At 44.1% G+C, this 17,350-nt stretch overlaps 1 protein-coding gene across 1 annotated transcript in view; it reads right to left on the reverse strand.

Moving 5' to 3' along the window:
* Positions 1-16,470, reverse strand: part of ARHGAP18 (Rho GTPase activating protein 18) — a 276,486-nt gene extending 260,016 nt beyond the window's left edge. The window contains 1 exon segment of the mRNA XM_029596814.1: positions 16,220-16,470. Within this exon segment, the coding sequence (XP_029452674.1) occupies positions 16,220-16,449 (230 nt within the window). The 5' untranslated portion in view covers positions 16,450-16,470.
* Positions 16,471-17,350: the final 880 nt, after the last annotated feature.

A 17,350-nucleotide genomic window follows, 5' to 3' on the forward strand; every position in this document is an offset into this window, starting at 1 on the left:
GTCTAATAGGTGAGGGCTTGGAGGAACTGCTCTGACATTAAAAGCTGTTTATCTTTATGATTAGTTTCTGCTCAAGTTACCGCCACTTGGTTTGTTTTCCCAAGGGCTCTGTGGCTTATCAAATATCCTCAAGAATTTTCATAAATTTAGATGTAATTTTCATGGATCTGAACTATTTCCAAAGGCACAAACGTATTTATCTCTGGGACTGTATCCACAACACTTTCCCCTTTTCACTCTCCCTGAAGTATGGGTTCTTACTGTGAGGGTGAAGGCAGTCTTTCTTGGCCTAGGCGATGGTGTGCGTATCTCAGTGTCTCTACAGATATGATGGGCTGGCCGGATTTTCAGAGAATTTATGCGCGTAACCGGGCTTATGCGCGCCGGGCCTATTTTCAAAAGGCCCGGTGATGCGCGCAAGTCCTGGGGCGGGGCAAGAGGCTCCAGGCACAGCCCCAGGGCTGAAGTAAGTTTTGAAATACAATTAAAAAAAAAAAAAAAAAAAAAGAGAAAAAAGTTGGGAGGAAAGGGCGGGGGAGGAAGGGAACAGGGGAAGGCAGCGGGGCTCGGCACAATTGTGCACCCACCTTGCGTGTGCTGACCCCCGATTTTCTAACTTGTGCCAGGCCTCTTCAAAGAAGCAGGCTGGCACAGCACCATTGTACAGTGTCCCAACGACTCACGCACTGGCAGCTGGCCGGTGTGCACAACTTACTTCAGGGCCGGAGCTGAAGTAAGTTGTAAAACAAAAAAAAAAAAACCACACACAATTGGTAGGGTTTAGGGGGTGGGGAAGTTCCCTCCCAGTCCATGCCTTAATAGGAGAGGACTGGGAGGGAAGGCCCAATTGTGTCGCCGCACAGAAGTTGCAAAAAAGGTTGACCTCACCCTTGTGTGCGCTGCCTGCATGTGCGCGCGCAGATTGTAAAATCCGGCGCGCATGTGCGCGCAGCCCTCCCCCCGCTTTTATAATGTGTGCACGCATGTTATAAAATCAGCGCGTCCACGTACGAGAGCTGGGAACCACGCACATGTTTGAAAATCTACCCCTTAGTGTCTAAGCGGGTCAGGGAAGTCCTATGGGTGATGGGATCCACTTAGTACCAGAAAAATCTTGTGTCCCTCTCATCCTGTTCTTCCCCTACTTAAGGGAACAGGAGGGGAGAGTGTGCGATTGGAATGGACAGAGCAATCAATATGTGATCCCTCCAAATGCTCAGTCAATTTTGATATCATTCCTGGATGGAACAGAGTCTATAACAGGGGCGAGCAATCTACCTGTAATGTTGCCTGCCCACTTCCTACCTGTGCTCTGTTCTGTCCAGCCCGCTGATGCCTTCCTTCTGGTAGGACAGCAGGGGTGGGATGAAAAGATGAAGCAGTACTACTGTCCCCAGTTCCTTCTTTTTAACGCCTCCTGCCTTGAGCTTTTCAAGCCATAGAGAACCTCGTGCAGGCTGCTCATGCCCAGATGGTCGTGCAATAGGATGCAGCTACTGCTCTTGAGTAGTAGCTGCATCCTATTGCACGACCCCCATGCTGAAGGTATCCATCTTGCAGATGTGCATGTAGGCGACAGGCAGGTTTTGTGGCACCAAGATTGGGGCAGAGAAAGGCAAGGCTGCCCATAGGGTGGTGTTCAGGTCCTCGGCTCAGCCGTGCCGTCAGATCGTTCACATTCTCCGAGAAGCTCTGGCCGCTGCCATCCCTAGCTGCATGGACAAGCCGTTTGTACAGAAGGTGGTGAGGCGAACCTGCTGGGCGATCTTCTGGGTGCGGGAGGCCACGTTTTCCCCCCCATACATGGCCGCCCCCTTCTCTCCCCTGCCTGGGTCCAAGCCAACACCCATTCTCTGTTCTCCACAATTCCCCGTAGCAACGAGGGTCACCGACAGCCGCTGCCTGCACTGCTCCCACACCTTAGTGCCCAACAGTTTCCCCCATGAGCAGTGCATTCCCTGCACTGCAGCTATCTGTCCACATATTCATGCCTGCAGCGCCAATTCTGCCACTGTGGGAGGACATGGGTGAGGGTATATGAGCGAGTATACCAGCGAGAGAAGAGAGCTTTAAGGAGGACCCCCTGACACCTCAAGAATGTCCTAGGGGGAATCCCCGCTCCTGTTACGATCAGTTTGCTCATCCCTGCTTTATTATAATTCCATTGTTATGTGAATGGCTACATGCAGATGTGAGAACCTGTGATACACAAGCGGACAAAAGCCTAAGTGTGTTTTGGAAGTCTGCAACTGCTCATGTCCCACAGCTGACAGATGACAATGTCAGTTAACAGCGTGACAAACTGCTGAAGCTTCAGCGTACATGTTCATATACTTGGAAACGAGACAGGGACTCTCTCAAACTCTGCCTTCAAGTCAATATATTCAGTTTTGGTGTAATCTGGATCAGGACATAAGCTCCCTCCACTACCAGGCCCTTTGTGAGAGAGCATAAAACCCTGAAAGAATACCCCTACATACATAGCAAACCCGCACCAACACCCAAAACTCAAATAATTAACTTCAACCCAGCCTACAAAATGATGATAACGCAATGTAAAGTACCCTACTGGGTGGTGCACGCAGAAAAATAGAACAAGCTGGACTACATAGAAAAAACTACGGAGTAGTAGAATACCTCATGGTGGATACACGTAAAACACAAGATGAACCTTCAATACACAGACAAAAACTGATTTGGAAACTCCAAGAAGCCAGCCTACTCATGCAGTGCAAAACTGGAGAAACATAAATGCATTTCTACCTGAGGTGCAAAAAAAGGAAAAAAAACCAAACCCAAGACATCAGGAATGCACATTTTCCAAGCTAATAGTAAAAAGGAAAAACTCTGTATAATTCTGGAAAGGGGCAGGGAGGATAACAAAACAGCTATTGTGGTAATATTCAGACAAGCATTTCCCTAAAGAACTAATGCCTCTCACACAGACACTATATGCTACACGACACTTTCCTATCATAGTTATAAATGCTCATTACTCAATGGTTTTTCTGATTATGTGCTGGTTTTGACCACTTTCTACCTTTGTTTTCATGACTATCCTTCATGTTTGATGTTAACCCTGTTCGAAATAATACATCAAACAGGGTTAATAACCTTGGTTCTATGTAAACCAATGCGATATGTCTTTTCATGAACGTCGGTATAGAAATAATGTTTAAATAAATAAATATATCTTGTACCCACTATCAGACCAAGAACAAATCAGGACCAGCATAGGAACCAACTTTTCACCATGACTGGGAGTGCTAAACTGAACACACTTTATCCCTCCCTGGACAATGTGAAGAAGTTTCCTCAGTATCAGGGGCTGGAGTTTACAAGTACCATAACCCAGGAATTGTCCTTTTATTTTTTTCTGTACCCTGTAATTTTATTTTACTAGTTTGTACATTTTTCCCCTTTGTATTTCAAAATTTTTATGTATTACTTTGGCAACACATATAAAACTGTCAAGCCAGTAAAGTTACATGAATCTAATTATGCGCATGCCCGCAGGCATTGTTACTAATTTTAGAGATCCCCAAGCCAATGGTCCCAGTTGACAAGCATTTTATATATTTGCTTTTTAGTTAAAATTAAATACCATCCCAATTAGTACTAGCTGACTCTTGGAATAGGTTTCAGTACAGCGCCCGAACTTTGATTTGCCATATCAACACAGGCCCTTCCCACTTTAAGTGCCCCATTCAGAACACAAAATTGAGATGCTGCCAAGGTAGCATGGGTAAGGCTACACTATTTCCCTGTGCTCTCCCTGTTCTATGAATTGATTTCCACAGCTGCCTACCTTCCACTTTTTCAGTCCCCACAGTAATCCTTTGCTTAACAAAATAGGGGCTGATCTTATTTAAAATGATTGATACTAGGGCAAAGCATACAGTAATGCATCATGAGACAGAGGACATATCACCAAACAGAGAGAAATATACCCGATCAGTATTCCCTGGTAAAGAATAAAAATGACTTAAGAATTTATTTATTTATTATTTTATTTAACTTCTTTTACTATACCGACACTCAAGACCAGGTCTTATCGTACCGGTTTACATTAGAACAAGGGGAAAAACCAATTAACGTATAAGTGGAAAAGAGAGGTTACATTAAAACAGGGAGAGTAAAAACATGGATGTCGGAAGATAGGACAGAATTAAGTAATTGAACAATAAGTTAACAAAATTACAAACTATAAATTAACATAAAACAATAAATTAATAATACAGAAACATGGATTATAATCAGCGGAAATATACATGGAAATATATATATATGGAATATATACAGCTGGACTATACATGGTATGTCAAATGGGAGGAGTGGCGGGGGTGAGGGAAAAGGGTGGGTTGAGGAACATAAGAAAATTGCCATACTGGGTCAGACCAAGGGTCCATCAAGCCCAGCATCCTGTTTCCAACAGAGGCCAAATCAGGCCACAAGAACCTGGCAATTGCCTAAACATTAAGAAGATCCTATGCTACTGATGCAATTAATAGCAGTGTCCATTCCTTAAGTAAACTTGATTAATAGCCATTAATGGACTTCTCCAAGAACCCATCTAAACCTTTTTTGAACCCAGCTACACTAACTGCACTAACCACATCCTCTGGCAATAAATTCCAGAGCTTTATTGTGCGTTGAGTGAAAAAGAATTTTCTCCGATTAGTCTTAAAATGTGCTACTTGCTAACTTCATGGAATGCCCCCTAGTCCTATTATTCAAACGTGTAAATAAGAGTCACATCTACTCGTTCAAGACCTCTCATGATCTTAAAGACCTCTATCATATCCCTCCTCAGCCGTCTCTTCTCCAAGCTGAACAGCCCTAACCTCTTCAGCCTTTCCTCATAGGGGAGCTGTTCCATCCCCTTTATCATTTTGGTCGCCCTTCTCCATCGCAAATATATCTTTTTTGAGATGTGGGGACCAGAATTATACACAGTATTCAAGGTGTGGTCTCACCATGGAGCGATATAAAGGCATTATGACTTGGCCTTTAGGAAAGAAATTACCCAAGAAAGACTGCTATCCAATACATATAATAATTGCTCCCCTCTCTTATGTACTATTTTCTGTCATCTGGAAGCAAAACCAGCATGTTGTACCATTAAACCTGATGGAAGAGGAATTTTCTCCCCTTGAACTTCAGTAGGACAAGGAATGTTTTAGTCACCACCTCCTGGGACTGGATTCATTCTTTTGCACAGTTGTGACTGGGAAACTGAAGTCAGCAGAGAGAACCCAGTGTTAAATCTCTCTGTAAACTTTAAAGGTCAGTACCAGGTTTCAGTGGAGATTGTGGGTACTGTATTACAAAAAAAAAAAAAAAAAGCCAGTCACCACACACTTCAACTTGAGAAATTATATACTTTGCATATTTAGGAAGGAAACGGCATTTCAACTTGGCCAAACTGAATAGCCTCTAATTCATGAGCAATAAAGTGATCAAAAAGAGTTAGTGGTGCAAAGAATTAGTACAGTAGATTGCCAAACCTGTCTCAGGATCCCCAGTTGATCAGGTTTTCAGATCTCTACAATGATTATGCATATCATTCATGTTCATAAATTCCTCTCATGCATATTGTAGAGATCCTGAAAACCTGATCAAATAGAGGAGGGGGGGGGGGGTCTCTGTGGACAAACTTGGTGACTAATGAGCTAGTGTTGTTGTATAGAAACATGTACAGCCAGCCTACTGAAATGTGACAGGAAACATGACCAGTGCGGTAGAGAAGAAAAAAAAAACCAAAAAACCATACTGTCTACAGGCAAAAATATATTATTTTGTTCAACAGCCAGGGCATAAGGGACCATGGGATAAACACATTACCATTTGCTTAGGAAGTATTCAATACATAATGCAAACCACAAAGCAAGGGGACCTGTTGTAGAGGGTATATCCCAGAATACTGAAGGAGCTAATGGAGTTACTGACTGTACCCTTTCACAGCTTTGAATCAGGAGAGGTTTCAAGTGACTGGAAGGTAGTGGTCTGTGCACACAGCCCTGAGGGAGTGAAAGGGCTACCAAACTATAACTGAAAGTAAAACAACTAAAAAAAAAAAAAAAAAAGACAGAAGTAACAAACTTAGAACCTCATTTACTAAAGCTTCCCCCACCACCCAATTCTGTGATTATGAGGAAAAAAGGAAAAAAAAAAAAAAGCTTGGAAAATCTGGCCTTGAACGAGCAATACAGATGTCTAAACCTTCAGCGATTATAAACAATTTTGCCTGGCTCCGAACTGTTCCTGGCCACCATGAACTTTTAATGAAGTCCCTTAGCCTCTGCCAGAGAAGCTCAGAGGATGTTCAAGTTAGTTTGTAGTAATGCAGTAATCATTTTATGTAATACTCCTGAGAAAAGCTGCTATAATCAAGAGCTGCAGTTCAGTAGTAGTTTTATTTAAATTCTTTTTTTTTTGTGAATCAATGCATATTGCTTGTTTGCCATGTTTTTATATTTTCAACTGTTTTATGTTCATCATTCTGTGCCCACCTTCACCTATGGGAGAAAGTGGATTCAAAATTAAAAATAAATAAAATAGTAGTAGAACAGGGATAGGGACTGCCCATCCTCAAAGTGCTGTAAGCGCTAGTCCGGTTTTCAAGATATCCACACTGAATATTCAGGGGTGCATTTGCATGCACTGCCTCCATTGCATGCAAATGCATCTCATGTATATGCATCCTGACTCTCCTGAAAAAAAATGACAGGCATGCGGCACTTGAGGACTGGAGTGGTTATCCCTGTAGTAAAAGCTAAACTAATGAACCAAAATAAAGATACAGCAACTGTGCCACATCATGCGTCACCCTGTGTTTTGAGCCCTAGTGATAATTCCCCCAAGAGATGCTGTAAGCATGCTCTAGAGAAGCAGGCCTCAACCAGTCCTCGGGGAATGCCTGGCCAGTTGAGTTTTCAGAATTATCTACAATGAATATGCATGAGAGAGATTTGCATTGCAGATCTCTCTCATGCATATTAATTGTAGATATTCTGAAAGCTTAAAATTGCCTAGGCAGTCCTCAATGACTGGGTTGAGAACCATTGCTCTACAGCAGGGGTGGCCAACTCCGGTCCTCGAGAGCCACAAACAGGCCAGACTTTCAGAACATACATAGGGGCAGATTTTCAAAAGGATATGTGCGCCGGGGATCACATGCCGGCACATGCAACTTACTTCAGCCCCAGGGCTGAAGTAAGTTTTAAAACAAAAGAAAAAAAAGAAGAAAAAGAGATAGGGGGGGGGGGAAGGGAACAGGGGAAGGCAGCGTGGCTCGGTGCGCCCAAGGTGCACAATTGTGCACCCCCCCTTGCACGTGCCGACCCCCGATTTTATAACATGCACACGCATGTTATAAAATCGCATGTCCATGTGTGCGAGCCGGGTAGCAGGCGTACACGGACATGCGTGCGTATCTATTAAAAATCTACCCCATAATGAATAAGCATGTAATACATTTGCATGCACTGCCTCATATTCATTGCAGATATCCTGAAAACTGGCCTGTTTGTGGCTCTCGAACTGGAGTTGGCCACGCTTGCCCAAGAGGAAATGTGTGAATCTGGAGTTGAATTTTGGTGTGCAAAGCAATGCAGGTATGTAGATGCAGCAAAGAGCGCTTAGCAATGCTCCCTCTATTTTCCAGGGCACATGACAATTGCACAAGAGTAGCAAAAGGGAAGGGCCATTTTTACTATGATTTACTGCTTCCTCTGACCTATCACCAAGCACCAAGTTTTGACTCTCTCCTTCATTCTCTCCTCAGCTTCCAATGGCATCATCAGGTAGTCCCTGTCATATGATAGGAGCAAAGGGCGACCAGTGCCATTTTAAAAAAGGTAGTCTATGGGTCCAGGAGTCCAGGCAGGGAGGGGCTGCCTCCGGAAGAGGTGTTTTCTTTTTTAAAAAGGGAAAGGCCTAGGGGGTGGGAAAGGGGCCTGTGAGTGAGGTTTTAATTTTTTTTTTAATTACATTTTGGGTGGGGGGGTGGGCTGCCTCCAGGGGCAGAGCTGTTTCTCAGAGGGAACCTGTACACATTATTTGCAAATAGTGCATGCAAAAAACAAATAGGAGAAAAAAAAAACCTACTCAACATTGTGTGCTTTTTTCTATTGTTTCATGAAATGAAACGACATAGAAAGTGTCATTGATCTTGTCTGTATCATTCAAAATGAACGCACATTTCTAGTGGGTAACTCCAGTTCTTGAGTGCTGCCAATTGGCCTGTTTCTCAGGATATCCACAATGGATATGCCTGAGATAGATTGCTTGCAGACTGCCTCAACTGTATGCAAATGTGTGTCATACATATTCATTAAGGGAATCCCCAAAACCTAAATCAGTTTGTGGTCCTTGAAGACAGAAACTGCCCACACCTGGTGTAAAGCACTGGTTTGTATTAAGACCTAAAATGACTACAGACGACTTGAAGCTATGTTTCCAAAACTAATCTATTTACAGAACACAGTATTTACATGCTGCTCCACAACCATGATTTATTGCTCTGTGCTGACCTAAGTGGATTCAAGTTCAAAGTTTCAATACAGATATCAGCTATTTTATGTTTCTCCTATTCCCAATAGCTTTTCTACTGTTATTTTTAACTTGAAACTTTGGAATCACATTTCTCAATTCAACAGAAATATCATTGGTGCAGCTTACTCAAACCTCAGATATGCTACTCAAAGTAAAGCTCTGGTATTCGAAATCATGTTGCTTCTCCCCACATTTCCAAAAACTGGATGATCTTCATTCTCTACAGAATTCTCTTCCTGTTAGGATCCACTAGTGGGGGGGGGGGGGGGGTGTTTCATGTCATTTTTGTTGTGTCTTGTCTACTTAATTTTGTTTCTAAAATGGTTCAGGGAGTGTATTTCTTGTTTTCTTAATTTCTGACTTATTGGTAACATTTTCAGTTAGTGCGCACTAAGATAAAAGGTGTCAACTGAGGGAGGAGTTCATTAGCTAGAAGAAGGATTCTGCATTCCCACTGGCAGGCTCCTTAGTTACTTGCTTGTGTTGCTAAGGTTGCAAGGTGGTGGCCAGTGCCTGGTAACAAGTGATGTAATAATAGCATTAAGTTCTAGTCAGCAAAAGCATGTAATGCAAATGCATATTTTGAATTTGACAGTCTCTTTGTATTTTAGGAACAGGGCCGTGGCATTTTGGGATATATATGTACTTTGATTTGACCTGGTGTATAGAGGGGGGGTAACTGATGAGAAGGGGTTGCTTGGGATGACCGGTGGGAGAGAGACTGGGGTGACTGTACGGTGTGTGTGTGGGAGCTGCGCACTAAACATGAAATACCAAAGTTTATGAAATTTGGTTTTGTGGCACTTCCAAAATTAGATGAAAGACAATTGCAACAAAATTGTCAATTTCATATAAAATGACTGCACATCCCTACTGGGAAGTACTTTCTTTCTGTTCCAGAGGCAACATATAGTAGGGCAGAGAGAGGCAACTTTGGTCCTCAAGTGCTGCCAAAAGCTGGGTTTCAGGTTACCCACAGTGGATATACATGAAATATATTTGCATGCTGTGGAGGCACTGCAAACACATCTCTCTCTCATGTATATTCTGAAAACCTGACAGGTTGGGGGCCCTCAAGGACTGGAAGTGCCCACCCTTGCTTTACACCAAATCTTGTTGACTACATTTTAAAGAACCCTGCAACCATTCAGCATATTCCCCCTGAATGTCCAATTATAACAATAAAATGTTAGCTGTGTCATGAGAACAGTAACATGAAGAAACTGTGAACAAGAGGAGGGAAAAAAATGAGAAGGCACACAGAAGCTAAGCAAGGAGGAACAATGTATTGTCACTAGGAAGAGGAAGTATTAAGAGGGAAATATTCAGAAGGCTTCAATAAGGAACCCAAAGCATAGTATTTTCCATAGAATAAGAAGCTCAAGAACAAAGAGTTATCGTCAAGCTGAAGGGAGGAAGGCTCAAAACGAAAAGAAAAAACACTTTCACGAAAAAAATATTGACTTCTAGAAGAGACAATAGAGGTGGCAGAAGCCAATAAACAGTGAAAAATGTAGGTATGCAGAGAAAGTCAGAGAGAACTTAGCTGTGGCAGGAAACCAGCAACGAGTAAGCCCTGTGACGACAAAGCAAGCTGGCACAACAGTGGTCCTTACCTGCTGGCAACTCCTGTTTCTATTCAGCTTTCCTACCTAGATACTTAAGTACCGAGAGTGGAGAAAATGACCCTCTAGTATGTTACTCTCACCACCATTGTGCGTATGGGGGAGGAGAGCTGGCATGCAACATATAATTGGGCTATAAGGGATTACCAAAAATTCCTAGCTCAGCAAATATAGGAGGGACAAAACAAAAATGTTGGAACATATAAATAATAAAACTTTTAGCGCGACATTTAAGTTAGAGGAATAAATGACCAGAACTTATATTCTCAGCAATTAGTTTCACATCTCCTGTATGATGGAGGTCAATGAGTTCTAAAAGAATTATGTGGGCAAGGGAGAAAGGGACGTTCATGTTCAAAAAACCCACTGAGCAGGTAAGATAACGGGGTCATTTTATTTGGCCACTTGAGCTTAATATTCAGTCAAAACTGCCTGCCTAGTTTTTCCAGCTGAATGTCCGGATAAATCTAACCACTCAAAACTGTGAAGCGCTATATAATTAGGATGTTTATTTATGCAGCCAGCTAGTGCTAAACGTCATGCTAACCGGCTAAATCCAAACCCCTAGGAATGTCTCCAGCCCAGCCAAAGGTTTTCCTGGCATGCAACATTACCTGAACAAATTTAGCAAGGGGGAAAGGGGAGGAGAGAGGTACAGCGGCAGTGGAGGAGTTTTTAACTAGGCAGATTTAGTCAGGTAACTCCGTAGGCTTACTGCATAAATCTTTTGAAAATTCACCCCAGTGTCCTTGGAATGCTAAAAGGCAATCACATGGCCCCATGTATAGGATGCCCTATAAACCTGGGCAGAAGCATGTGATCCCCTGCCATTTTAATCACTGCTGCTCCCCTCCCCATACACACATTCCTGCTAATGGTGCCAGCTCCTGCAGCCCATCCTGTAGCTCCCTGGTGCATGTGTATACACAGGCACAGCAGGGACAGACCGCCCATGGGAGAGAGTGTACATGAAAACCTCACCATGGCACCAGAAGATGAACAAACATGCAATGCAAGTGTGCTGACTTGCACAACAAATTACCCCCACAATACTTTATTTACAAGCAGTCGGGGTTAGAGGCAGGGGAGCTTGAAGTTCAGCAGATGGATGGCTGGGACACTCTACAGGAGAGGTCTCTGCTCCTAGAGACCCCTTGCTGATGGATGAGAGAAAAAAAAAAAAAAAAAAAACCACCCCTACAGAAGAGACTGGGAGGAAGGGCAGCCAGTAACAGGGCCAGGAAGCGCATATTTACCCAGACAGGGCCAGTAGTAGCCACCTGTGCCCGTGCTTGAGCACCAGCACAAGGGAATCAGTGTGCTGTGAAGTGGTCACTACCAGTAGGACCAAGCCAGTAATGCTGGGGCTGTGGAGAAATGAAGCACTGAGAAACTGAAGTGCCCGGTGTTTTGGGAGACACAGAACAAACAGGGCAATGCAATATCGGCACATGGAAAATGGAGGCTTATGACCGAGCGCCCACTCTCCTAAACGCAAGCCAATCGACCACTTCGGGGCACCTGATTTAATATTTAAAAACCGGCTGCCACGGAAAAAAAGGTGGCACTAGGGGGAAATCGTGCACCCCTAGCGCCTCCTTGGACGTGAGCGCCCAGGAGAGGTGGCTGTCAGCGGGTTATGAAAATGGACACAATTTTACAAGCAACCGTTTTCCTAATCTGTGCACAGCCAGAGGTTAGAAAAATGAACGCTCGTTAATTGAGAGTCCCTTTTCCTAACATGACCGCCAGCACACTTTTTATTTTTTTTTACCATTCTCCTCCTTTTTGTTCCTCTGAATATCGCCACAATATTAAATCAGAGGAAGTACAGAAAAGCAGTAATTTCTGCTTTTCTTAAGTTTTCTGTGCACTTTTTGGGCTGCTCAAAAATTAACGCCTGCCTAGGGGGGGTAGGCGTTAATTTTGGAGAGTAAAAAACGTGCGCCTCAGGTGCACATTTTTTTTTAATTAATTTGGGGAGAATAGCTGATAGCCTCATCAACATGAATTTACATGTGATGAGCGCTATTAGCTTCGCGGGGGGGGAGGGGGTTGGACGTGCGTTTTGCACGCACTAATCCTCTTACAGCATAAGGGATTATGAACACACGTCCAACCACAGATTAACCAGTGTGCTCGACTGAGGGCACTGTCGAGTAAATTTTAAAAGCCTGCCGCATGTAAAAAACAGAGGTTATGCGCGTGACTGGGCCTTGTGCTCGCCATGCGCGTAACTCTGTTACATGCCGAAGTGCCGGGCCAAAAGAAACGGACAGAGCAGGGGGCCGGCCAGGACAGTACCATTCGATGCCGTCCTGGGGAAGTGCACGCTGGCAGCCAGCCGGTGCATGGAAATTATTTCTGCTGCAAGGAGCAGTAAGTAGTAAAATAAAAAGTTTGAGGTTAGTTCGGTTAGGTTTAGGTGGGCGGGGAAAAGGTAGGAAGGGTAGGGTTAGGGATAGGAAAGTTCCTTAATTGGAGCGGCCCGATTGAGTCGCTGTGAATAGCTTATAAAACTCCCCCCCCCCCCTCGTGTGCGAGTCATGGGCCGCCCGTACATCATAAAATCTGCACGTACATGGATGTCTTTTTAAAATCAACCCCTGTATCGCATCAGCCTGAGTGTGTGAATAGCAGGCTCCACCTGCAGCAGTGCTCCTCCTGATGTTGTGAATTGCGCATATAAGCTAGTTTATAGGACTTGTTTTTGCATGAGATCCCCTTTGTTACTCATAGTCAACAGACCCACGTCCTCAGGGGCAGGAAAGGGACAGAAACTGAAAACGTGTAACAATACTGCAGTTAGGACTCCATGGTAGAAGGTTTAGGTTATAACCTCTCCAGGGCCTAAACTTGCTCTCGACTTCCAAACCTCTCCTAGAAGCAAGGTTTTCAGGATTGCCATAATGAATATAGAGGAGATAGATTTGCATACAATGGGGGACCTGGTATATTTATTTATTTGTTTTTTTATATACTGACATTCAACATAAGTCATCGCATCGGTTTACATAAAGCAAATTGAAAAAGAAAAGGTTACATTGTGATAAATAGTAGAAAGCAGATAGACAAAACAGTAGAGGGAGAATTAATTAATGAGCAGCGGAAATAAAGAAAGTATGATTAGCAAAAATTAAACAGAGTGGTGATGATGATTCCTCTTATTATGTTGGGTTTGCTTTCTCAAAGAGCCATGTTTTTAATGTTTTTTTCCCTGGGAGAGAACTGAGAGGGAGCTGGATTCTTTAGGTTTCCATAATTTAGTCCTGGGGAATTCTGCACTCCTGCAGAGCGCTGATTTTTTTTTTGCTCAATTTTAAGCTGCCTGGCAGGCTACGAGCAAAGCCCGTCCCATTCGTGGCAGAAGACAAGGGAGGCCCCAGTGGGCCGCAAGTGGAGCCCATCCTGTTTGTGGCTGAACACAAGGGAGGCGCTGGTGGACCACAGGAGGGTTGCCACCGAGGAGTACATCAACGTGACCTATGAATGTTATTGTGTGTGCACAGAATGACAGGCACAGGAGGGCGTGTGAGAGATTTGGAGCTTTTGTGTCTGAGCGAGGGTGTGTGTGTGTGTGTGAGAGAGGGAACCCATGTGAAGAGATGTGTGTGAGTGAGAGAGGTGCAGGGGTGTATGAGTGTGCAAGAGAGAAGGAGCCTGTGTGAAGAGAGAGAGAGAGAGGGAGACTGTTTGAGGGTGTGCATGTGTGCAAGAGAAAGAGAGTCTGTGTGAGGGTGAGTGTGACAGAGGGAGCCTGTGTGAGAGACAATAGTCAAATTCTAGGAGTGGAGGACTACAGGGAGATAGTGGAAGGGATTAAGCCTGGAGTGGCAGGGAAGCGATAAGGGAGGGCAGAGAAGTTAGAGCCTGAGAGGGCAGAGTGAAAGGGGTTTGACCAGGGGAGAAGGGAGAGAGGGTGGAAAGGACACACCTACAGTGTACTTCTAGGGGAATTGTGCACAAAATATTTTAAACTCTGCATCTTTGAATAATAATTTTTCTGTATTACATTTTAAGTTAGTTACTCAAAGACTGTGCCATATACTGTATTATTTTGACCAATATAAAATTTGCAGAATTTTACGATTTTGTGCACAGGAGTAAATAAATTATAAGAAAACTGCTAACCCACTCAGCACAGAGCTCTAAGCTAGCTCCCTCCACTGGAGCATACTCAGTACACAGGTGGCTAAACCATTATAGCCTTCTGCACAGGATGACTGGCATACCCCAATTTAACCAGCCTTTCCCTTCCAACAAGGGGCAATTTGATCACGTTATCCATGTATGATCTGATAGCAAAGAAGCAGCACCAAAAGGACTGTTTTGCTACAGAAGGTTCCTTAGCAAACGAGTCTGCCAAGGGACTTGCATCATTCAGCATTTACTCAAGGGAGGTAGAAGAAAACATTGTAGGTGAGAGAATTTGCCTCATATAAGCCATGAAAAACAAACTGATATTATCAAAACTGTACATACTATTACTAAGCAAACAGAGCTTTTGCAGCTCTACCTATTTGAGAAGAATGCAGCCTATACTGTACAAATAATAGAAAGAAGAAAAAAAAAAAGTTAGGTATGTGATACCTACAGTGGGTAAAAATATCCGATGACCCAAGCACCTTGCATTAATCAAGCTACTGATCTCCTCAAGATAGGAATTCTATGAACGTCTCAAAACAAAAAAAATATAAGCGCACTTCCTTTTCAGTACTTGTTTATTGTGGTTTTCTGGAGTCAATATCGTCAGATCTAGGTTTGTCAAATCAAATATCCCACAAAACTCCTGAAAACCTCCAAATTAGCTCTGAAAGCAAAGGGAGGGAACAAAACCGAAGCTTTATTGCACCATCTGAAGAGCAGTGAGACACACTCAAGGAGCCTAAAATATCAGCTTAAAAAAAAAAATCGGAGAAAATAAAACAAATCTAAGCACATAGGGCCAGGTAGGGATTTACAGTACCTCGGACTCAGAGCTCCAACTTCAGAAGACTGAAACGCAAATATTTAAGCAAAGTGGCCCAAGTGCGTATCTCAGGCATTCCACTTTCTAAATTCTGCTAGGCATACACACATTAGCCAGGGAATATTGCGGGAGAAGCCTCTTTTCCCAAACTGTTTCTCAAGAGTGAAAATTTAATTTCGTGAGGAAAAAAAAAACATTCATCTATGTGGTTAAACAAAAAGATAGGCAGTTAGCAGCACCAGCGAGGCTGTGCGATTGCAATGATAGGGCAGCCAAATAGAGTTCTCTGCTGATTTTCACCAGTGTTCCAAAAAAAAAAAAAAAAAATGACAAGCATGTTCCAAACATAGACGTACCCCCCACTCCCCACCCAAGCAATCCCTTAACAGCCATTTAGAAATTAATGTTCAAAAACCCAAGATAAAAACAGCAGGCAGCTGCAGGCGGGCCCTCTTTTCCCATTAGTGGACACATACTGGAGGCTCTGGGGTCTCTCGCCCTAAACAGTTACGGAAGCCTTTTCCCCTACTGCTTGGGAGGAGAACGGCCCAGGCAGCCTGGCAGGTGGTGCCCGCTTCCAAAGTCCGAGGCAGACGGCACAGCAGCAGCAGCAGGTACTGTACCTCTGCCCTTTCCTTCCAGCCAGCCGAGCAGCTCGGGTTCTCCTCCTGCCCCGTCTCACATTTCAGTTAAGTGCAATTCTCCGGCTTTGCAGGTACACCCCCCCGCCCGCCCGCCGCCTGCTGGAAGCACACAATAGCTTTCTCTCCTGTTGCAGTACTGTTTGCACATGCACTCGTTGCGCTTAAGCAAAGGCTTGAATCGGTGTAGGCACAGCTCTCACGCCGCACTTCACTGTCAATAATTCATTCTGCTTAAACTTTGAGCATGTCCTATGGCCTGCAATTATCTGATACAGCACACAAAAAAAAAACCAAAACCACACACAAACCCTTTGCTCCGGAGCTGTTCCTCTTGCAGCTGCTTCTCAGCTCGGACTGGGTTTATGTTGTCTTCAATTTTTTTTTCCTTCCCCCCCCCCCCCCTCTGCCTATTTGTAGTTTCTTACCTTCTGTCCGTACTCTCTTTGCCACCGGTCCCGGGCTTGGTATCCTTACTGCTGGGATGGTAGGCTGTCAGAACAACTCCCCGGGAACTGGACGACCACTCCATAGTGCAAGCAGCATAATTTCTGAAGGCAGCTAAGTAGTAATCAGGTTCCTGCCTCACCAAGCAACTCAGCTCATTAGCATCAGTCAGCTCCTCCTCCTCTCGGGGATCACAGCCTGCAGCCAGCATGGAGAAGATTTCAGGGCTTCCTGTCTCACAAATTAGCAACTGTGATGACTCATGAACACTGTTTGCAGTTTAAAGCCACAGCACTGTCTAGTTATCAGCCTGCCAATCTCTTGGCTAATGGCTATGTGCTCTGGTTGTGAATCTTATTCCTGGTCGTCCTACTTTTATTGGCCTAATGTATTGCGTTTCTTTTATTTGGAACAATTTACTTAGAATAAAATGGGTGCACCTTGTATTTTGAACAACCAGCTATAAATAAATAGAATCGGATTTCCTTAGTCAGCTGTAGACTTGTTGTGGTTTATGCATGCATTTTTATTTTTTTACATATAACTACGTTATATGTATGGGGATCTGATGCCAGCCGGTACAGAAGTGCTCCGAGTTCAGGGCTGGTGGAAGTACTAGGCAGTCACCTAGTCTTGGAGTGCTAGTTTTGAGAGTGATAGTGACAGGATTAGACTGGACCAACATCAATTCTGAGCCTTGCAAAAAAATAGCGGGAGCTTGCCAATGTAATCCCTGCCATTCCCTCACTCTCAGGTCGATCCAGTAAGGCCTCGGTAGAAACAGTGCGGCAGTGTCAGGCGCACCCTTCCTCCCCGCACCCACAGTTCTCTTCACTAACTCCCCGATACTCTCCTCTAATCGCATGCAAATGCATGCCGCGGCTTTAAAGCGGTAGGGAAGGGTTATGGCCGCGTAACCCATTTTACTGTATAGGCGCTTAATACAGCGCCTATACAGTAACCAGGGTGCGACGGTACCTGTCATTTCAAATGGCATTTCAAATGGCATTTGGAATGACAGGAACCAGGAAGTGTAAAAAAAACACGAAAAGTCTTTGTTGCTTCGTCGCTGTGTCTCTCCTCCCGGAGCAGGGCGCAAAAGCAGCCTTGCT

The sequence above is a fragment of the Rhinatrema bivittatum genome, chromosome 3 (genome assembly GCF_901001135.1).
Source record: "Rhinatrema bivittatum chromosome 3, aRhiBiv1.1, whole genome shotgun sequence".
Lineage (NCBI taxonomy): Eukaryota > Metazoa > Chordata > Amphibia > Gymnophiona > Rhinatrematidae > Rhinatrema > Rhinatrema bivittatum.